The 22,341-nt window shown below is 49.1% G+C and overlaps 1 protein-coding gene across 1 annotated transcript in view; it reads left to right on the forward strand.

The window, feature by feature from the left end:
- LOC308229088 (protein phosphatase 1 regulatory subunit 12B-like) overlaps nt 1-22,341 on the forward strand; it is a gene marked incomplete at both ends in the record, with an annotated part of 66,081 nt that overhangs the window by 42,125 nt on the left and 1,615 nt on the right. The window contains 3 exons of the mRNA XM_080632900.1: nt 997-1,194; nt 1,983-2,065; nt 3,720-3,845. Coding sequence (XP_080489026.1) covers nt 997-1,194; nt 1,983-2,065; nt 3,720-3,845 — 407 coding nt within the window. The remainder of the gene's footprint in view (nt 1-996; nt 1,195-1,982; nt 2,066-3,719; nt 3,846-22,341) is intronic.

Consider the following 22,341-nt stretch of genomic DNA (forward strand, 5'->3'; position numbering starts at 1 on the left):
ACTTGATAACTATGACTCGAGTCGTACATTTGAGCAGTTCCATATGTGAGGAATAATATATGCTCATCAGAAGTGCCTCATGTAACAACAAGCATGAAGGTCCGTTCTGTACTATGTATAGAACATGCAGCTACATGACCATAGAAAGGTTTAAGCTGGAACAGGCCTCTGCAAGCCTGTAGACCAACGTCTTGCTGGAAGCAGGGCCAGGTTCAAGACTTTGTCCTGTTGTTTCGAACTACCTGAGCTCAGCTGAGTATTAAAAAGTCTCTGAGGATGGGGAGGCCCCACTCTCTTGCTCCTAGTGCAGCATCACTCCTATCAGGAGGCATGCCTCCCTTCACATCAGTTGGGATGTCCCACGTTGGAACTTTGCTGTTGTTCTTTCACTGCAGACTGTTGAGAAGTCTGGTTCCATATCCCATGTGAACCCCACCCCCAGGCAGCAGAGCAGTGAAACCCTTTCCTTGCCTTCTCATTTCAATGCTACACAAGTCAGATTTCCTCAGTCTCTCCCATTATGTGTTGTAGGCTCCAGCTCCCTGATGATCGTAATGGCTTTCTCCTGGACCGTCTCCAGTTTGGTTTGTGAAAGGGTTTTATTTGCAGCTAGTCCCGAAAGAGTTGATTATTTTTTTGGGTTTCTGCCTTTACTGAATAATTCCCCCTTCCTAAATGGGTGTTAATAAAAGCTTCATTGTTCCTTATATTCTTTCTGCAAAGCTGGAGGAGGGCATTGTGTAGGCAAAGGGAGCTGCACAATGACACGAGATCTCTTTTGTCGTCTGTCCTCGGGGGTGAGGGCAGTTTGCATCCCTGTGAGTTCACCTTGAGCCATGTCCTGTGATTAAAGCTAAGCAGGAAATCAAAGTCATTCCATCTTTGCTTTACAAGTGGGCCCAGCAAAAACTGGGGCTTGTTGAAACACTGTCAGAACTTAGATGGTGCCTTGCAGTGCTCTCACTTCTTCCACATGTCCCTTTCTCTCCTCTGCAGTTCAGTTGGCTCAGCAAGGCCGAGGAGCAGAAGGATGAGTCGCCTTCGTCGTGGCGGCTGGGGCTGCGGAAGACGGGCAGTCACAACATGCTGAGTGAAGTCGCTGCTACTCGGGAGGCACAGAGAGATAAAACTGCTTCTATCTATCGCTCTTCCTCGAGCCCTCGCATCTCTGCACTGTTGGACAACAAAGAAAAGGTTTGGCTTTCAACAAAGAGGTTTTAGTGCATCCCAGTTGGGCAGACTTTACCTCACAGGTTTAAGACCCTTTCCCTTTTGTTGTGAGTTATTGCTGGGATTTGTGTCCAGAACAAAATGAAGGCTTCATCCTTTCTTTTTCTTCTGAAAATTGTTCCTATCCTCTCAGTTGTTCGTACAGAGCTGGAGTTCAGTGCCCCTTTAACCTAATTCCTACTCAGTTTGGAGTGGGCAGCCAGTGGACGAGGGCTGCTGTGGCACATCCTTTACCAGAAAACATCTAATCCAGACAGCAGCACCTACCTGCAGTGGAAATCCTCCTCCCTTGCATCTATACAGATTCCTCCTGTGTTTGTGAATCTCACTGCACATATTCTCTACCTGTAACTTTGCTACCCATGAGTAGATGCCCCAACCCTGAAGACATTCAAGACCGAACTGGATGTGGATCTGAGCAACCTGATCTAAAGATGTCCCTGCTCGTTGCAGGAGGATTGGATTAGATGAGCTTTAAAGGTCCCTTCCAACCCAAACTGTTCTGTGATTCTATGATTTATAAGCAGTTCTGGTTGGAAGCTGCTCTTATTCACTAGTGTGCTCTTCAGGAAATCATTTTCAGAACTGATACCTCTGTGCTATGGTTTGTGTTGCCCAAGAAAACGCCTTAAACCAGTTATACTTGGACAGGAGAATGCTTAAGAAAAGAAACTGAACTTGAATTTAGTTATCACTGAACGTGCTGGAAGTGTAACAGATGTGCAGCTGAAGTACTTCTCTTGCTTCACCAGGATAAAGACAGCAAGAGCTATTTTGCCACAATAGCCCCCAGAAGACTAAGCAGTACGAGCGATATAGAAGAAAAAGAAAACAGGTAAGAACTTAATGCTCAGCTTCTGTCCTGTTGGCAGTTCCTCCACAATGACTTTTTTGTGTAATCATACGTCATCTGTTTTCTCAGCAGTCCCAAGTGCACAGGAAATCACAGTGTTGAGAGCTAGCTCTGATGTAGACAGGTTCTGGCACGTTGCTTTTCACGGAGGTGAGCAGGGCCAGAGGCTGGTTTCTCCACCCTGTATTCGTACATCTGCAGTCTCCATCCAGGAAGCCAGATTTATGGATGGTTTTAGCTTTTATATGCAAGTGCCTCATTTGGTAGCTGGCACCTACACTTGTACTTCTGTCCCTTGCTCCACAGTCACCTTTGGTCCCTTTGTTCACATGTCTGTGTGATTCATTTTGATTCACTTGAGTTTGAGAACTCTCCTATATATGGAGCTGTTCCCATTGCAGGGCTTGTTCTTATGGTGAGTGTGTGAAATTGGCCACGGACAGAACCACGGTATAAATGGGATAAATACTGAGTATTCCAAGGTACATTTGAGGAGCTAATCTCTACAAACAGGGTCTTCACAGTTTCTACTAGGAGTAAAATTTGAGCTTAGCCTCATTTCCAGCCACTTCCACAATCATGGTGGAAAGGCACCTCTAGAGCAGTCACTGTGAACTGTGACTGGGAGCAAGTCCCAGCCCATGACCCCATGGAGAGAATATAGCACAGTTTGAGACTCTTTGCTGGTCTTTTGCTAGAACCTCCCTGCAGGGTTCTTGCTTTTAATCTCAGCCAGTCACTGTGATGTGGAGTTTAGCAGACAATTTGTGTCTGTTGATAAGCCTGAGCAGCTTTGGCAGTGGCTCCACTGAGTGGCACATCCAGCTGCCTGCTGATAAGTGTCCCTTGCTTGGTAAAGCAGGAATGAGGAGGATCGGCTGCGTGAACAGATGGTGCCCAGGCCTGCTGTGTAGTACAGACTTCTCCCAGTATTGTTTCCTTTCAGAGCAGCTGAGTTTCAATTCACAGGTCCCACAGGTGTCTGAAAGGGCATCAGCAGTTGAAAAATGAAAACTGATTGCAGGCTGAGTGAATGGATTTATGTTGCATTGCAAGCTCAAGGTCCTGTCCAAGACTGGAGAAGAAAAGGATTCACAGCCCAAGTGTGTCTTAGGAAAAGGAGCCCTAATTTCAGATAACTGTGATAGATAAATAGGACTACTGGTAATTTATTGGTAACCTCTCCAGTAGTTTTAGATGTTGCCAAATATTTTGTTTGTTGTTTTCTGCTGCTAAGTACAGCAAAGGGTTTACCAGGCTGAATTGCTTTACTGTCACTGCCTTGGAGATAAAAGCTTCCCCTGCAGTTGCAGTATCTGTGTATTTCTGTAATGCTGCTTGATGGAAGATGGCAGAGAAGATAAAATGACATGATTTAATATGTTAAATTACTTTTATGGGCAATCTAAATTTCAATTGCAAGTTTTCTGACTAAAAGGGATCTTGTCCCTCTTGATGCAAAAGTGATTCTTAAGCAGTCCAGCTGAAGCTGGTGAGGCCAGAAGGGCTGTTTCAGGGACTTGTGTCACTGTGAACAACGGAGGTGTAAGGGAAGTATTTGTGTTGTGGAACTGGAAAGGAGTCGTAAACAGACTTCAAGAGTTCTGAACAACCCCTGTGCTCTGTCCTGCATTAGGGAATCAGCTGTTAACCTGGTGCGGAGCGGCTCCTACACCCGGCAGCCGTGGAGGGATGAGTCAAAGGGAAATGAAGCTCCTCATTCTGGTGCACCTACTACCTACGTGTCTACCTACTTGAAAAGGTATGTCCAGTCCTGGCTTACCTGTGTTCCCAGGCAGGCAGCTCCACTCTCAACGAGCCTCCCAAGCTTCAGCCTCCTGCTTGCTGCTCACTGCATCAGTGTATCTGGCTGTGGGACCCTCTTCTGTTGAGAGCAGGGAAATAAAGATTAAGCTTTGCTGACATTTGCCATGCTAAAGGGTATTTTTGAAGGCCATCACTTTTGTTGTTTTAAAAATTGCTGAACTGAATTTAAACACTCTTGTTCACACAATTCAAGTGGAAAGTGATTTCTCAGTTTTAGGCTAGTATTATGGTTAGCTAACAAAAATTGATCATAAAAGCAGAATAAAGTCATTTCAGTCTGAAAGCATTGTTCAGGTGGCTATTGACAGTTAAGTTGCAGCTTATCTCTAATTTTCATTCATATTAGTCCATGTGTATGGCATCATTATCAGAAAAGTGGCGGTGGTTCTGTGCAGGACTCACAGCACTTGCTGTAAGGAGCAAGGCTGATGTCTCCAACTGTTTTCTTGTGGCAGTAAGGAGGCAGTTTGTGTACAGTGTATGTGAAATCGTGGAGGCTTATTGTTGGTAGCCCAGCAGCATCAGGAGAGCATCCTGAGCAGAACTTCTCTAACTTGCTTTACCTGTACCCATTAAAACCACATGTATAAACATGTCACGCTGCAAAGCCACTTGATCTGGGCTTAAGGAAAAACCAGAAATATTTCCAGGTTTTAGAGTGTGTTTTAGCAAGTTCTAGACCCTGACCTAAATAACTGTCCTGAGGATGCGACAATTGCTTCAGATCTTTGGGAAGAGGCAAGTGTTTCTGTGTTCCAGTACTTGTGCTGGTAGAGGTAAGTTGTGCTCCAGGATGTGTCTGTCCAATTGCTGAGCACACACAGACCCATTTCCACAAAAGGTGACACAGTCACTTCAGGCAGTGGATTTCTGATCTGCTGATCTATTCCAATGACTTCACATCTATGCTGGGACATGATGGCAGGCCAACAGTCTCCGTAGTGTGTCTCTCTAAAGGCAATCTGACAAGCTGCAGCTGATTACATTGGAAACTGCCCTACTGTTCCCTAGTCCGACACAGGCCAGCCACTCACGTGTTGCCCGTTGAAACTCTACAAACATTGCCTGTTTATCTGGGCTAAGCCAAGCCAGATTTAGTACTACATTCACACAGTTGTACTGTATCTCCTTGGTTAAACTGTACAGAGACTAGCAAAGGCTTTGGCTGGCAGTGGTACTTCACTAACCTGATTTCTTCTTGCAAAGGCTGAATTTGGACCTTTCACAGGAGTGTTGGTTTACAAGCAATTGTAGAGAATAGCTTTGCCAGGTAGGAATAAATGGCACCTTTCTTAAAGAGGTCAATGGTTTTGCATTTTATATACAAACAGAAAAACCATGATCAATTTGAAATCTGTCCCACCTGGTTTTCTATAGGAAATGCACAGAGAAATTAAGTATAATCCTATTGAACCTCTGATTTCTCCATCCTTGTGCATCAGCCTCTAAGATGAGGGAGAAAACCTGGTTGCCTGTTAAGGATAAGCTCTTTTAAAGTATTAACAAAACTCTGAACACAGTTCCAAAAGATAAGAGCTTGTTCTGAGAGAGGAAGAATTAAGGTGAACGTGGCATACCTGGATATTACTGAGAGGGTGACCTCTGTAATCTGCATTTCCCCTTTACCTCAGCATGTCCTGGTTATGTTCTCTAAGTGCTTTATATGACTCCCAACCAAAGATAAGAGCAACAGCTCCCCTGAAGATGTTCTTCTAAAAGGGAACACTGACTTTCAGCAATGCTGCAGATGTTCTTCAGCCGTAGTTGAAGCCAGTGTCTAAGCTCTTTGTGTAAGGGTAGAGACTCATTCATTCTGCTTTCTCCGCGGGTGTACCACTAACCCCCACCACAGCACCCTTTTGACAGCCTGTTCTCCAGTTTGGTGCATACTGGCCTTCCAGCAGCCAGTTCACTTGTTCTGTGTGTTAAAGGATTTGGAGGAAATCTGGCACAGCAGATGGAATGAATTCAGCATCCTGCCCATGCCATCAGCCTACATGGTGCCACATGGGAAGGGGTCACATGCACCAGAATGAAACCACTTTTTCACACAGTTTCTCTTTACCTATTGGCATATACTCCTTTCTTACTGGTTTTAAGCCCACATTAAGCCCACCCCAGCCAGCCAGGCCAACAGTCTGAAGAGCAGTCCTCCACCTCCCACACTGTCCTTGCTTCTAGCAGTCACCGGTTCAGGAGCCAGGGGCTACCTGTGATGCTTGTTCCTAAAGCCACCACTGTGGCCCACTTCCCTGAGCAAATCCCATTTTGATCTCTGCAGAACCCTACAGCAGTGTGTTACAAACCAACCAGTTCTGTGTTTTGTGCAGATCTTTTTAATGAGTGTGTGTGGCAGCTCTTTGAGGGGATTTCAGATTTGGAAGTCAGTTGCCGTAGTTGTTTTCAGAAGTATTGCTTTTGATTGATTGGAAATGTTGCTTTCCATTTCATTGCCCATTCAGTTATGGCGATGATGTTAGAGAATGAGTAGCAAGCAATGTGTCAGTACCTATTTTTTATTTCTGATGTTGAATTCTTTAGCACAAATTCACCCCCCCCCCCCCCCCTTTTACAGCTCTGTATGAACACAGATGATAAGTACCAGGATTCCCCAGCCAACCTCTTTGTTGCAGTCCTATTCAGATCAACTGTGAACAGTTGAATAAATTGCCTTGGAGTCTCCCTCAAGCTGTGCAGTGCCCCCCATGCAGGGTGACAGGGTGGGGAGGTGAATTCCTGTGGAGCTGGCAATGTCTTGGCTGCCTTGGAGCGGGAGCGTGCCTGTGATGCCCCAGCACCACGTTTCTCCAACCCAGGGGGTGTGTGTAGGAGCTGGCACAACACCGTCACCATGCTCTTTGCTTCCATTTCTCCTCCTTCCCCTCAGTTCCCTCAAACCTGCCCTCTCCCAGGCACCTGGTGCTGCTTCTATTCTCTTGTTTCCCTTCTGAAAGACAGTCATTGTCAGGTCTTACTTAATAACCCTCCTGTGTCCTCACTTCCTGACCAAGTTCCTTTCCTCCTTTGCAGCCACCCCTCGAACCTTGGGTCCTCCTCAGATGGTGCCACATCAGCCCTGATGCCCCCAGGGTTGCCACCACCTTTTCCCCTGCAGTTCCTCCTGCTCCTTCCCCTGGCACACACTTCATTCCCATCATCTCCTCCGTACACCTATCTCTTCACGGCCGCTTGCTCCGCACACCCACTCCAGCCAGGCTTTGCTCCCTGCTCCCGCCTTCCTCCCAGCCTCTCTCCAGGGCTTAGAATCATAGAATCATAGAATAGTCAGGGTTGGAAAGGACCTTGAGATCATCCAGTTCCAACCCCCCTGCCATGGACAGGGACACCTCACACTAAACCATGGCACCCAAGGCCTCATCCAACCTGGCCTTGAACACCGCCAAGGATGGAGCACTCACAACCTCCCTGGGCAACCCATTCCAGTGCCTCAGCACCCTTACAGTAAAGAATTTCTTCCTTAGATCCAATCTAAACTTCCCCTGTTTCAGTTTGAACCAATCACCCCTTGTCCTGTCACTACAGTCCCTAATGAAGAGTCCCTCCCCAGCATTCCTATAGGCCCCCTTCAGACACTGGAAGCTGCTCTGAGGTCTCCACGCAGCTTCTCTTCTCCAGGCTGAACAGCCCCAACTTTCTCAGCCTGTCTTCATACGGGAGGTGCTCCAGTCCCCTGGCTTGGCCTTTTCCTCTGGTGCAGAGAGCCAAGAAAGGAGGCACGTGCTTCCAGAGCACTTCCTGCCCCCGGGCAGGGGCCGGCTGTCCAGAGGAAGCGTTGTTTAGGGTCTGGTGGAGGTTGCTACCTGGTGACAATAACTTGCTTGTTCCTCTGTGGCCTGGAGATGGCAATCAGCCATCAACTGAAGAGCCCAAATGTAAGGTTCCTCCCCATGGAGACCTTCCAGGATGCCCCTTTCTCTCCTTTGGCTGTAGAGACCAGCTGCTTGTTCTGGGCTGGCTGGGGCCTTGGCATGTAAAACTGATGTGTAAATTGGGTGCCTAAGTGACCTGGGCTGGATCCTTCTTCTGACCTCCAGCCTTGGCTGTTGTCCTGCCCCTCTCAAGTTTTATTTCAGCCTTGGGCTGCTGTCTCTGACTCTTGCTCTAGTGGTCACTTCCCATTCCAGTCCATTGTCCCTGACTTTGCCATAAACTTGCAGCTCTTTGTCCTGGGCTGCTTTTCCTTTAGGTCAGCTTTTATTCCTGATGCAGCCGCTTTCCTCGGCGTGCACTGGCATGGGAGTCATTAGGATGCAGGAGGTGAGAGGCAGCCTTCCAGCCTTTGGTCCTGCAGGCAGCCCAGACTGACCAGGGATACCAGTTGCTGGGAAAGGCATGACAGGACCCTGCACCATGCATGGGTGCTCCTTTGCACTGTGCAGACAATGAGCAGCCCATGTGTGGGGCTCTAACCCATGCGATAAGGAGTTTGCCAGATTCCATCAGGGCTGTATTTAGGGATGTGCAGCTTCTCCCATTGAGGGGGGATTTCCTCCAGAAAAGCCCCAGGGAACATCCTGAGATGAGAGCCCTGCTGCTTTTCTCCTGTCTCTTCTCTGAAGTGTGAGCACTGAGCACTGACAGCTTTTCAGTCAGGATGGTTTGAAGGGGTTTGTTTTCAGCTGCCAAGATACGGATTTCTCTTGCTCATCCTTAGTACTTTCTGAACAGCTTTTCCAGCTGTTTTCCAGAAATGCAGAGTTTGTGCCAAACGTGCCTTAATAATGACAATTAACACCACCAAGTGATCGTCTTTGCCAGGGCTTAAAGCCACTGAAAATAAGTTCTTAAACCTGGAAGTCCTGCTCATCCTTTGGAGGTGATGCAGCCAGCCCTGCTTGTGTCACTTGCTCCTTCCCTGCTTTAAGCAACCTCATCCTTGCTCGTTGTCCCTACCTTTCCCCAGTGCACAGGGGTGCTCTGTGTGCGCCGCTTCCACCGCTGGAGGGTTTGCTCTTCCCGATCTTCATCGATTCACCTCCACCACCGTTATTCCCTCCCCAGAACTCAGCTGGGCTCAGCTCAGAGGGGGCTGCTGCTCCGGGGTACTCCAGTCTCCTTCCGTACGTTTTGCTAAGATGTAATCCTTGCTCCCTTTCCAGCTGAGAGCCCAGCTGGGGTGATGTTCTGCTGAATATTGACTGTGCTCTGAAGGACGTGATTTTGTGATGTTTTACAGTGCTTCATTTGGTAGAAGTAGTGACCTCAGCAGTCCCTACATTTCAGCCAGTCGCAATACTTCTCTAGCTACCTCACCCACTACCACTGGTTCATCTACCTCACTGGGCACCCCGTGGCAACCTGTCTCTTCCTGCCCCACATCTCTCGGTGTGAACACCACTGCATCAGCCCACCAGTATACCAGGTAACGGCTCACAGCTGAGATAACGCTGCCGAAAATCAGCATTTGGGTTGGAAGTTCTAGGTTATGGAGTAGATTGTGGATTGGAAGTGGGCTTCCATGCAAGAAGCATTGATAAGCAATCCCAGATGGTTGTGTTGGACAGTTTCAGTATTGTGTGTGTGCACCAGCAGGCAGTTAACAGCCCGTCTGGGACCTTACATAGCTTCTTCCCTCACTGGAGTGGTCAGTTGTGGCCTCTTGGTACCCTGATAGATACCGTGTTGTGCTCAGGCTGCTCTTGGGCATTCAGTGTGCAAGCTCTTGGAGTTCATTCCTTCTGCTTATTCACCAGGTACATTTCCTAATCATTTTTGCTACAAACAGGGATGCGAAGGCTGAATTCCTCCTGCTCCTTCCTCTGCTCATTTACCTGTGTGCTGTCCTCTACGAAACCACGAGTCTAGAGCGAAGGGGACGAGCTGTCAGTGCGCCCTCCCCTCGAGGCGGCTGCTCTGGGTCAGCACTTGAGTTCACTTGCTTTGCTTTCCATTATGTCTTCTCTATTTCAGAGCCCCTTTCAGGCAACAAACTGATTCTGCTGTAGAGAAAAATACAGAGGGCATCTCTTCTAGCACCCCTCTAGGTGTAATCACAAACCGCGCTGTACTCGGCTCTGCTAACACTATTGCGAATGCCGGCGCTGCCTCACCCGCAGGGAAGGACTTCTCAGCTGAGGAAGCCAGGGAGCGCCGAAGGTCAGTGAGCAGCAGAGTGCCGGTGTGTGTCGGGCCTCCTGGTGATCAGCTCTCACGTGGTGGTGATGCTGGGGGTGTGAGGACTGTAACATGGAGTTACAGGCTGCTGCCTCTGCTCCAGCGCGGGGTTTTAAACTGGCTCATTGTTGGCTTGTAGGTTAATGGAGTTTCATGGGTTTCTGTTTGTCTTTTCAGGGTCTCAGCCTTTTCCCTCAGTAGTCATCTCAGCTACTAATCTCAATCTCTAATGCCTCTATGTATAAAGTCATGGAATGGTTTGGGTTGGAAGGGACCTTAAAGTCCATCCCTGTGATGGGCAGGGACACCTTCCACTAGAGCAGCTTGCTCCAAGCCCCTGTGTCCAACCTGGCCTTGAGCACTGCCAGGGATGGGGCAGCCACAGCTTCTCTGGGCACCCTGTGCCAGTGTCTCACCATCCCGGGACAGATGACCCAGTAGCCGCTTGCCATAGGTTCTGTAACATGAATCTCATCTAAAAAGAGCATTGGACTGAGACTCGGTTGGATAGAATCATAGAATCATAGAACAGTTAGGGTTGGAAAGGACCTTAAGATCATCCAGTTCCAACCCCCCTGCCATGGGCAGGGACACCTCACACTAAACCATGGCACCCAAGGCTCTGTCCAGCCTGGCCTTGAACACCACCAGGGATGGAGCATTCACAGCCTCCCTGGGCAACCCATTCCAGTGCCTCAGCACCCTTACAGTAAAGAATTTCTTCCTTAGATCCAATCTAAACGTCCCCTGTTTCAGTTTGAACCCATCACCTCTTGTCCTATCACTACAGTCCCTAATGAAGAGTCCATCCCCAGCAACCCTATAGCCCCCCTTCAGATACTGGAAGCTGCTCTGAGGTCTCCACGCAGCTTCTCTTCTCCAGGCTGAACATCCATCCCTTTGATTCTGCTCAGCAAAGTTATGTGCCCCAATGGAGATGTCCTTGCTGCACAAGTCCTGTGGATTCCCTTTGCAGTTAGTGGGGGAGAACAACCATTCCTGGAGCAAGTAGATGTGTGATACAGGGGGGGATCCACACTCTAGCAGCTTCCATTGACTTTAAAGGGAGACTTAGCACAGAGGCAGAAGTCTGCCATCTGCACCCTAGGCTATTGCAGCAGTAGCAGCATTTTTAATTACTCTAGATCTGCTTATGGTGTTTCTTTCTCATCATATGATGGTATTTTAAGGCTGAGGAAATACAAACCTGGGGTAGCCGGTGCTCTTCTCAAAGGAGATTTGCATTGAAATACAGAAGGAAATGTGCATTTAGTGTAGAATAGCAAATGATCTGTATTTATTCCTGCAGACAGGAATAAACTTCCGCAAAATCTCTCTCTTCTGCTGGCATCAGTGAAAGGAAATGGTGATAAATGAAACCCAGATGAACTGTGTGTTTCTGACCAGCAACCACTTCATGGGGTGTTTTCAGTAATCAGATCCTTCCAAACTCAATAACTTTTTACCTTCCTGAGTGGAGAGAGTGCTCTGCCGTGTTCCAGTGGCCTGAAGCCAAAAGATGTGAAAGCAGTAATGGGAATGATCAGCTTGCAAAGCTGAAGGTGGTGGAGCTCCCGAGGAGGGAGGCCAGGATTACTGCCGGGTTCCCTTGGCTTCAGCTGCAGCGTGGCCAGGAGAGGAGGTGGCCTGTGCTGCCTGGAAACCCCTCACACCTCCAGTGCTGGTGGGGCTTGGGTCCTGGTTTCCAGAGCTAGCACAGGGAGTGCTTTGCTGTCACAAGCCTCCAGGTGAGCAGCCTGCATCCACCCTGTGTGCAGGGACACACTTGGAATAGCTGCTGGAGTATCTTTGTAAGAACATTTCTGTTTAATGTTATGGGTAAGCTCCTTGTTTTGCTAGAGGTCAGTTGGCTTTAGTGTCATATGCAATTGAATTGAGGTGAGCTGCCAAAAGATACATCGGTGCAAAGTGAGCTTGTGCAGAGGAGGAGCAGAGTGAGGATTGTGCTCTTGGCTCACGCTTCCCGTTTCACAACAGTGTCCCCATTTTGGCAAGCCCAGAATCAAGCTGCAGAAGCTTTAGTCCACAAAGCCTATTAGACCTTTGGCACTGTTTGCAGACAGGGAACTTGTCTGTGACAGTACTTGTAGGTGCCCCAAAGAGCATCTATTAATGTTACTGCATTGGCATTCCTTGCCAAATCAGTTTCTATAAATACTACAGAAGATCTGTTTGTCCCCTGCATTTTTATTAGAGAACCATCTCTTGTGAATTATGGTAATGCAAAGAGAACCACCAGAACAATCCTCCCACCTTCAACTGATGCTGAGAGGAAGAAAAAGAGCAGCGATGATGCACTGTGCTTTTGTGGGTGGAGGGAACCTTACTTATGAACGTGAGCTCCAACAGCAGGATGTACTTACTGACTGGGGAGCTGCCTGCACCTTTTGAACTGGGAAACATGGACCTAGAGGAACAGGATGGGTCACCTGAATGGGAAAGGCTTATTTTGGATGGAGACCAAGTCCAGTAAAATAAAACCAAAAAGGAAAATGGCAAGCAGTTGTCAGGAAGCGCTGCATGGGTTTCGATTCCCACCGGCAGCTGCTGCAGCAGTGTTTGGTCTGCTTCAGTGTTTCCAAAGCTCCATCTTTCTCTTAGCAACAAAAACATAAACAAGCTTATCATCTAATATTAGATCAGAGGGATGTCTGCTAACTTGTGGCCTTAAATTGTCTGCATGAAGGCAAAAGGTTAAAGCAGAAGGGATTGCTAGGTCTGGGGAGGAAGGGCTGGGAAGTGCTCTGGGGTGCTGCTTTGCATCCTTTGGTGCTCACTAACACTTACACTCACCCATTCTCGTGTTTCATAGACCCACAGCCTGGTTTGTGTTGGAAGGGACCTTAAAGCTCCTCCAGCTCCAACCCCTGCCACAGGCAGGGACCCCTTCCACTGGAGCAGCTTGCTCCAAGCCCCTGTGTCCAACCTGGCCTTGAACACTGCCAGGGATGGGGCAGCCACAGCTTCTCTGGGCACCCTGGGCCAGCGCCTCAGCACCCTCACAGGGAAGAGCTTCTGCCTAAGAGCTCAGCTCAGTCTCCCCTCTGGCAGGTTAAAGCCATTCCCCTTGGCCTGTCCCTACAGGCCCTTGTCCCAAGCCCCTCTCCAGGTTTCCTGTAGCCCCTTTAGGCACTGGAGCTGCTCTCAGGTCTCCCCTTCAGGAGCCTTCTCTTCTCCAGGCTGCCCCAGCCCAGCTCTCCCAGCCTGGCTCCAGAGCAGAGCTGCTCCAGCCCTCGCAGCATCTCCATGGCCTCCTCTGGCCTCGCTCCAACAGCTCCACGTCCCTCTTGTGTTTATTGCCACCAGAGCTGGATGCTGTACTCTGCAGTTACATCCGTGGTGCTTTACCTGCTGCTTGTTTGCCAGCTAAATTGGTCAGCAAACGCTCCAGTAGCTGGAAAATGGTGTGACTCCAGCCTCAGGCTCTTAGAAAGCGGAGGAGAGAAGAAGCAGAAAAGGCAGCTGCGCAGGACAGATCACTTTGGAGGAACATGATGCAGTTCATCTACCTGCAAATCACTGCCTGGTGTTAGCACCAGATGTCTGGAGGTTCAGCAAGCTGCTGCTGTGGTTATTTACATGCCCAGCTGCCTCCCTCTGTAGCCCTGCAGTGCTGTGCCGGTGCCCGGAGCTGGCCTCGTGCCACCCTCCAAGTCGATATCAATCTATTTGCCAGGCAATTTCCTTTTGTTTCTCAGGGGTGCTCTGCAGGCACTGATCAACGCTGCTCTTTGCCTGTTCTGATGATCTCCTGGCAGCATCAAACTGCCTCACACTGCAAATGCAGGGTGTCCAGCTGAACTCAAAGCAGCACTGCCTCTGCTAAGGGTGAATTACGAGTGCGTGGATGCTGTGCCTGCAGTAGATCATAGAATCATTGAATGGTTTGGGTTGGAGAGGACCTTGAGATCATTTAGTTCCAACCCCCCTGCCATGGGCAGGGACACCTCTCGCTAGACCAGGTTGCTCAGATCACATCGACCCTGTTCTTCCTGGTGCGTAACCCATTTGGTTTCCACTTGGTGCAAGCAGTTGATGGGGAACGATGGGGTCGTGCTGGTTGCAGCCCAGTGGATAATCCACCTCCATCCGGGATCACAGCGGCCTCTAGTGCCACCCACAGCCCATCCATAAAGTTCATCCACCCTTTGTCTGTGTAGTTTCAGTGCAGGGCGCTGTGGTCGCTTCTCCTCCCGGGGTTCCTATGCTGCAGCCCCTCTCTAGAGGTTCCTGGAGGCTGCCTGGAGCTGTGTCCCTGCTGCATGGAGCGTAGCCCACAGGAGGTCCTGCCAAGCTGGAACGTGACTCATGCCACGAGGTAGCTGGTGCTGAAAGGGAGCTCTGGAGGGTCTGGGTCTCGCTGAAACCTTTCACGTTCTATGAAGCTTTTGGTTCTCAACAGACATTGAAAGGCCACCACGCAGCTGAGCCTGTGGCTGGCTGCCACTCGCGGCACAGCAAGCTCTGCCCGAGAACTTCTGGAAGGCACATCTGTGCCCTCAGTTGTGTGCCCGGTTTGGAAGGACACTCCTGAACGTGCAGTCTGGCCTGGCTTTGAAGGAACTGGGATTTTAATTTGACCTTCTTATCCCCCCACTGTGTTTCTCCAACTGCAGTCTGCGCTTGTGAGTGTTCTTGCTGTTCCTCAGGGAGATTCCAGCAAGGCGGAAGCACTTGGCAGCAGCCAAGTTGTGAGACAGGAAACACATCCCTCTCTTCCTGGGTTTTGAATGTATTCTGACCAGTTCCTCAGTTAAATCCAGAGCAGAACTGAGGTGGGTTTGTGTCCTCAGCAGCCTTGGGGCTCATGCTCTGCTCCACCCGGCTCTTGTCCTCCAAAGTTTCCCCTCGAAGTCTTTTCTAGCTGCAAACATCCACTGCTGCGCAAGGTAAATGTGTCCAGCAAACACTGCTCTCTTCTGCTTCATTCCCAAGAGGAACTGGATTTTCATTCTTCATTCCTTCATTCTCAGGATCCAGCTGCTAATTATAGCAGCATATATTAATAATATATTAATAACTGAATCCTCCTCCACCAGTAGTTAGATGAATTTTTGGCAGGTCCTTTCACCTCGTGATTCTTGTCCTGTCCAAATTCAGAGCATGACTCCTCGAGGGCAAGTGCGGGTGCCCAGCATGTCTCTTAACCCTTATTATCAGGTGAAACCATAAGGAACCCTGATCTCTGTCAATGTTAGACTCTGGGATTTGCATTCAAGGGGTGTTTAAATGTCACTGGAGAGGAGCTGCTGGAAGAAGCTGTGAGCGTTATCTCACCTTTTTTCAGGAGTATCTGGTTCTATAATCCTTATCATTGACTGACATAGAGCTGAGTGGTTTGAGTTCTCCTGGGAACGGTCCCTGGGGATGCTGAGCAAGGTCCCTGCTCCCTGCCAAGGGATGGGTCCCATCCACACTCCACAGTGGGCAACAGAAAGTTCAGAGTTCTCCCTCTTGCCAAGGCCTGAACAATCCTCTGGCACCTGCTGTTGAAAGCATTTCTGTGCCACCCTTCTGCAGCTAATCTCCTTCAGATAAAGTTGGCCGTATTTTGAAAGGCTGCGGGTGGAGGTGACGTGGGAGGGCAGGAATTCTGCTGCCCCTTGGATTGGCCATGTTGGGAAGAGGCGAGATTGCTCCTGCTCGATCGGAAACCAGGCTTTCATTTGGGAAAAGGTCGAGGTGTGGGATGGGGGTCACTGGAGCTGAGCCTGGTTTCCTGTGAGGAAGATGAGCAGACGCGGTGCTGCGAGCTCAGCCGCCTGCTGACGGCATCCAGGGGCGAGGGGGAGGTTTTGGCATTTGCTTCGTGGGGGGAGCCTGGCTCAAAGCAGGAATATATGCAGGACCCTCCAGGAATGGGCAAGGAAAGGAAGCAGGGACCACTCGAGCTAACCAGTGTAAAAGAACTGCAGCTTGACAGCATGGAGCAAGCAGAAGGTAAATCTGCCTTTCCCATCCCTACATGCCAAATCTGTGTGCAGTTCCTCCCTCCTTACTAACTGTAACCCTGGACGTGTTTCACCCATTTAATCCTTGTGTCTACCAGCACATTTGTGTAATGCAGTTCTGCAGCCAGGGTCGGTTCCAGCTGAACACTGGATGTTCAAGGTTGGAGCATCTCCTAATTTCAACGTGCAAATACTTCTCTGTGTCCATACATGGCCATTAAACTAAAGAATGTACCCAGAATATTAGTGAGATACTGTGGATGGTACAACTGAAAGCTAATTTAGTATAAAACCAGCTATTCCCTTAAATTCTTTGCTCCACAGCACCGACCCGTGGATGTTCCAGAGGCAGAAGCCAGGTTGACACCCTGGGAGTCCTATAGGAAAAGTTTTTGAGCAAACTTCATTCATCTTCTATCCCGGAGAATAGTGAACACTTGAGATTGACCCAGAGCCACTGCACATGCTAAGAAATGGCAGTCTTAGCTCGGTAGCAATGGAAAACCTTTTACGTTGTTAACATTGGGGCTGTTTTCAGTAACTCAGTTGGGCTGATCCCTGCTTCTCTTCGTGAAGCTGCTCTCAGCATCTCTTCGGTGGCTGCTTCCACGAGGTGGCGGCCGGAGGCTGCTCTGGTGTGCTGCTGTACTTGCCAAGGGAATGTTTCTCCTCAGGCTTCCCTGGTTCAGAAGCTGAACCTTCTTTATCACCATCAAGTTTTGATCTTGTTTTATCCTTTAGTTGCAAAAAGGCATTTTCCAGATATTCAGATTTTTGCCAAGTGAATTAGTTTTGGTTTTCAGGGGTTTCTTGCTCTGTTTCAGACTGAACTGGCTCTGGGGGAAGCTGTACGAGGTCTGCTCGAGGTTGCTTAAAATGTCAAATTGTGTGGGCTCAGTTGAAAATGGGAAAGCAAAACACTGATAGAGGCAGGACACTCACATCTTTGCCTTCATTTTGTTCATCAGCTGGCAGAAGAGCCCCATCCAACCTGGCCTCAAACACTGCCAGGGATGGGGCAGCCACAGCTTCTCTGGGCACCCTGGGCCAGCGCCTCAGCACCCTCACAGGGAAGAGCTTCTGCCTAAGAGCTCATCTCAGTCTCCCCTCTGGCAGGTTAAAGCCATTCCCCTTGGCCTGTCCCTACAGGCCCTTGTCCCAAGCCCCTCTCCAGGTTTCCTGCAGCCCCTTTAGGCACTGGAGCTGCTCTCAGGTCTCCCCTTCAGGAGCCTTCTCTTCTCCAGGCTGCCCCAGCCCAGCTCTCTCAGCCTGGCTCCAGAGCAGAGCTGCCCCGGCCCTCGCAGCATCTCTGTGGCCTCCTCTGGACTCGCTCAGCAGTATTCCTGCTTTCCAGCACATCTGCCTCCCTTAAAAGAAACAGACGTCCTCAAAAGAACTCCTCCTGATCTCGGTTGTCCCAAATGGCTTCATTAGCTCTGAAACTCCAGCCCTCGGAGCATCTTCAATGCAAAGATATAACCTCAAACATTTAAAAGCTCCCAATCCATGTGCTGTCTCCCCGAACTCCAAGCTCTGAGTTCTTGGTAGGTTCCAGTGCTGTATTTTATTGTTCTGGCAGAGACAATGCCAAGACCCCCAGGCTGAGAGCAAGCAGGGCCACGTTCCCACCAAAGGAGCAGCTCTGCCTTGCGAAGGGCTTGCGAAGAGATGAGCCTGGGCAGATGGGAAATCACAAACCAAATCAGCAAGAGCTGGATGCTGGAAGTACTCTTAGAGCATCGGCTGCTGATGATGCTCAACCCATTGTAAACATCACATATAACCTCAACCCATTGTAAACATCACCTCAAAGCGTGAGTTCTGAGGAGGGACAGAGGGTACTTGTTGTGATTAACAAATGACAAAGATCACAAGTCTCTTAATCTCTTGGATCAGCACCTGAACATGTTGAGTGAAACAAAGCTGTTGCAAATACACAATTTAATCTTCTGTTGTTAACCTGCTAATCATGCTGTAAACAGATGATTGAAATGCAGAGCTTTAGACTTCCCTGAGTTGAGAACTCAGTCCAGATTGAAACACGGCAGCTCACAAGAGCAGGATCCCGTTATCCCTCTGTCTCCTCATTCCCAGCTCCAGCGCTTGCAGAGTGTGACGTGTTGTCCTTCTCTCCTGCCTGTTAATGGTCTTCCCAAATGATAGTCAGCCAGCTTTTCATGGCAGTGTCTCTGATGAGTCCTGTCAGTGCTGCGGCCTGATGCGCAGAGCACGTTAGTACAGGGCTACACACAGTGAAACACTGGAACCTGTCGCTTGTTGGGATGAGAGAGCAGGAGAGTTTCCTTTTCTGTGTCCCTGTGCTTGTCAAGGACTGACTTGCTGCCTGGCACATACTTCATTATCCAACTTAAGGAACTGTATTTTGGGAGCTGCTGTCAGCATTGTTGCCTGCAGAACTTGCGCTTGCTTCTCTTCCCTCCCCCAGCTTAGAGATAGTTCCTTAGCCAATGGCAAATTTCCAGTCTGTAGGAATGCATTGCTGGGATGCTGTACTTTTCCAGTTGTTTCCAGGGGAACAGTATCAGTACTTGATGATTTGCTGGGTTATTTTTCCTATCCTCCTTTTTTTAGTGTGTCTATATATATATATATATACACACACACATATATATAACATCCATATAAATGTATATGGATGTAAGTAAGAGCGATAGAGAGATATATGATGAAGATATAAAATCCTGACACGTTTGGGGTAGTGATATCGTACTTTAAGAACAGCTATTTCAAACATTTTAGGGTCTGAATATCTGTGTGGCTTTCCATGTGCAGGAAACCAAACCTGGGCCTGGCTGCCCTTACCCGTCTTGTCTGTCCTGGCTTCCAAGAAAGCTGTCACTGTGGTTTCCAGTCTGGTGAGTGTGGTTCAGAGTCACTCCTGAATCACAATATTCAGGCTGAGATGGCCTGTGGAGCGTCTCCTGCCCACGGCAAACTTTCCTCTTAGAACAGCCACATAGAATCATAGAATAGTTAGGGTTGGAAAGGACTTTAAGATCATCTTGTTCCAACCCCCCTGCCATCAAGCATAGCTCCAGTTCATGGCCAGCAGCGTCACATTCGCAGCTCGTGTTCTGACTGTGGCAATGTGGGTTTGTTGGAGAAGGACCTGGTGGGGATGGAGGGAACCCATTGTCAGAAGCTTTGTACTTCTTGGAGAAATGCATCATCTGTTCTTGTTACCTGTGCACCAGTTAACCGGGGATTGTCATTTCTTGTCCTGCATCATTCACCCTTTACTCTGGAGGGGGTTCTTTTTTTCCCTCTGGCAAAGGATCTCCAGCACACAAATATGCTCTTGTGGTTTACCAGCTTGTATAGCCAGGCTTACCACTGCCCTGCTTTGAATCTCTCCTTCTATTAGTATTTGATTGCAGCTCCTTTTGCCTTGAGATGGTGAGGAGCAGTTGGGATCCATCTTGTGTCACGCTGACCTGATTTACAGAATCCCAGACAGGTTTGGGTTGAGGGGACCTTAAAGCTCATCCAGTTCCAACCCTCTGCCACGGGCAGGGACGCCCTCCACTAGACCAAGTTGCTCAAAAAGCCAACAGAGACAATAGGTGTTTTCTTGAAAACAGGAAGGAAATGGGAACCAGATTCATCATGCACTCCCCAGCTTTCTTCTAGCTAATGCACAAGTCAAAAGCCTGTAGCTCTTGTGTGGCAGCAGGACAAGGACAAGCCTCTGGAACTCTTAAGCTACAGCAGTGCTTCTGCTGGCTCTCACGGACACATCTCTCACAATTTCTATTCTGCTGCTTGTACTCGCAACCAAAACTCTGGGGAGAATCTGTTCTTGCTTTCCGCGTGCCTTGAACTCAGCACCACGGCTGCTCTGGTGTCAGGTATTCCTCAGAGGAAGCTTAGGGTGAGGAAACACAATACACAGGACCGTTTCTTTGCAGATCCACTTGGGTCGTGTGATACTGGCTTGAATGAGTGGGATGCCACAGACACTGCACTGGAGCAAGCAATGGGTTTCTTGTAAGCATCATTAACCCCACAGTGGGCTGTTTGCCGAGCGCCTCGTGCCCCATTTGCTGCCTGTCCCTGCAGCTTGCTGCGATCGGCAGTTTTTCTGCTTTGGAGAGCAGGGTGTTGCTCTCCCCCCGTCACCCAGCCGTGCTTTGTGGCTGCAGCACACTTGTCATCTCCTTGCAGTGAATTTGTTCTCTATTTCTTCCATCCCATTTAGCACGCTCTGCTCTCTTAACATTCAGCTTGTAAGCAACGTGAAGCATCAGCTACAACTGTAAAATCTGGCTTTTCCCTCCCTCCTCACCAGAGGAAAAAAAATAGCAAACACACCAAAAAAAACCCATCAAGTAGAGCAGAAACATGATTGAATTGCTCGTGTGGAGTCTGGGGTTTGCATCTGAAATAGCTTTACAGCCCAGCCACCTCCTTTCAGCACCAGGAAAAGGCTGTAGCTGCTTAGGAGGAGAAGCCAGCCGTGTCCCTGTGCAAAGGCTTGTTTCAGAAAACTCAGTTATCTCATGCCTGGAAAATGGCTTTGGGTGAGCTCCAAGAGCTGGGGATTGGGTAAATGGAAGGAAACCAGAAGTCAGCAATCAATAAAGGCTGCAGCCCAGACTGAGCCCCTGGGACCTGCAGAACGGGCTCGGCTGGAGGTTAAGTCACTGTTGGACACCCAAAACTGCTGCTGCTGTTCAACCGTGTTTGTAGTTTTATATAAACCCTGGGAGAGCCGAGGGCGATGGAGGGAGAGACACAAATGGTTCCTGTCCTGCTGTCCCTGTACAGTCCTCAACGCAAAGCTGTGGCTAAACCCTGAGACGAGGGGAATCCCTCAGCCGTGCTGTGCTCCAGCAGACCTGCCCCGTCCGACCCGGCTGGGCTGTTCCCCATGGATTTGCCAAACCTCGGTTGAAACCACCATGGAAATCTCATTTGTCCTCCCGTGCAGGAGAGCTCACTGTGATTTTCTCTGTGTACAAAAGTCCTTCAGGTGCTGTCAACGTGACCTTGTGTTGCTCAGGCATACCAGGAGTGTTTCTGAGCACCTGTATGAGCCCAATTCCTCCTCAGGCAAGGGCAGGTCTCATCTTTCCTCCTCTTATTCGCATGCTTTGTATGAAGCCCCTCCACACCTCCATCCTCCTATGTGATGTAAATGTACTGATTCAAAGCTGTTGCCCACCTCAGTTAGCTACAAATTTACTTGGTTTATATGTTCTAGGAGCTATTCATTTTTTCTTACTACTCCTCTGAACTTCGTTTGCAGTGCATTTTCCCAATGCCGCCTTCCTGCAGGCAGCTTATTACTTCTGGATGCTGTACAAATAGCAGCTATTCCACTTGTGTCAAAAACTGCAGCAAATGCTCATTGTTTCCTTAATGTGCCATTACCTGGGTAGCCCACGTGCACTGCATAGAAACTTGTCTGCAAACTCAGGAGCTGCACAGCTTTCACTCATCAAACAGCAGCTTTTCTGCTCAGGAAACAGCCCTTCCCTGGGAGCAATTGGCCCCCTGACTTTCAGGCACTTCCCATGCTGGTGTATCCATCACAGCTAGTGTGGCTGTCGGGATAATCAATGGGAAGAAATGAGCTCCTCTGCAATGCACTCACATGATCTGTGCTGGAGGCTCTCTCTGAAGGTGATAAATGGCACCGTGGAAGTGCAGTTCTGTGTCTCCATCACAGCCGGCTCCTCAAGCAGGATTCTCTCCTCCAGAAGTCTGCAGTGAGGGGCATCGATCCTGCGTGCTCTCCTGTGCTCTCTGAGGATCAGGGGAGTTTGGGGCGTGATTTATCAGGTCGAATACTTGCACCAGTTTGGGGTGAGAAGACTCTCACGTGTGTCCTGCACCACCAGAAGATGTGAGGTGACCAGCTCCCATGGATGTACCTCCAAACAGTCCGAGGAACCCCTGCTAACTGTGGAGTGCCCAGCTAAATCAGTGCTGAGCACTAGGTGGAGAAGGTGGATAAAAGTCATCATGGAAGATAGTTTTAGCATGACCCAGGTTTACAGGTGATGTCAGTGTTGATAATCCTTCTCATAAATGTTTTAACATACTGGATCAGATGCAAAACCTGTCCAGCCCGCTACCTCTTCCATGCAAGTGGTCAGTAGCGGAGAAGCAGGAAGAGTCCAAGGACAAAGTAATCTTATTCCTTAATATACCTTCATTCCTTAATAGAAGTTCATCCCTTGCTTGGCTAACTGTTCTTTGACCCTATCTAGACCTCTGATACTCTGTTAACCTGTGGCAGTGGTAGACCTACAAAGGAACGTTTCAGGCACCCTCATCCTTGCACGGTGAGACACTGTT

This window comes from Psittacula echo (genome assembly GCF_963264785.1).
Source record: "Psittacula echo genome assembly, chromosome: 22".
Lineage (NCBI taxonomy): Eukaryota > Metazoa > Chordata > Aves > Psittaciformes > Psittacidae > Psittacula > Psittacula echo.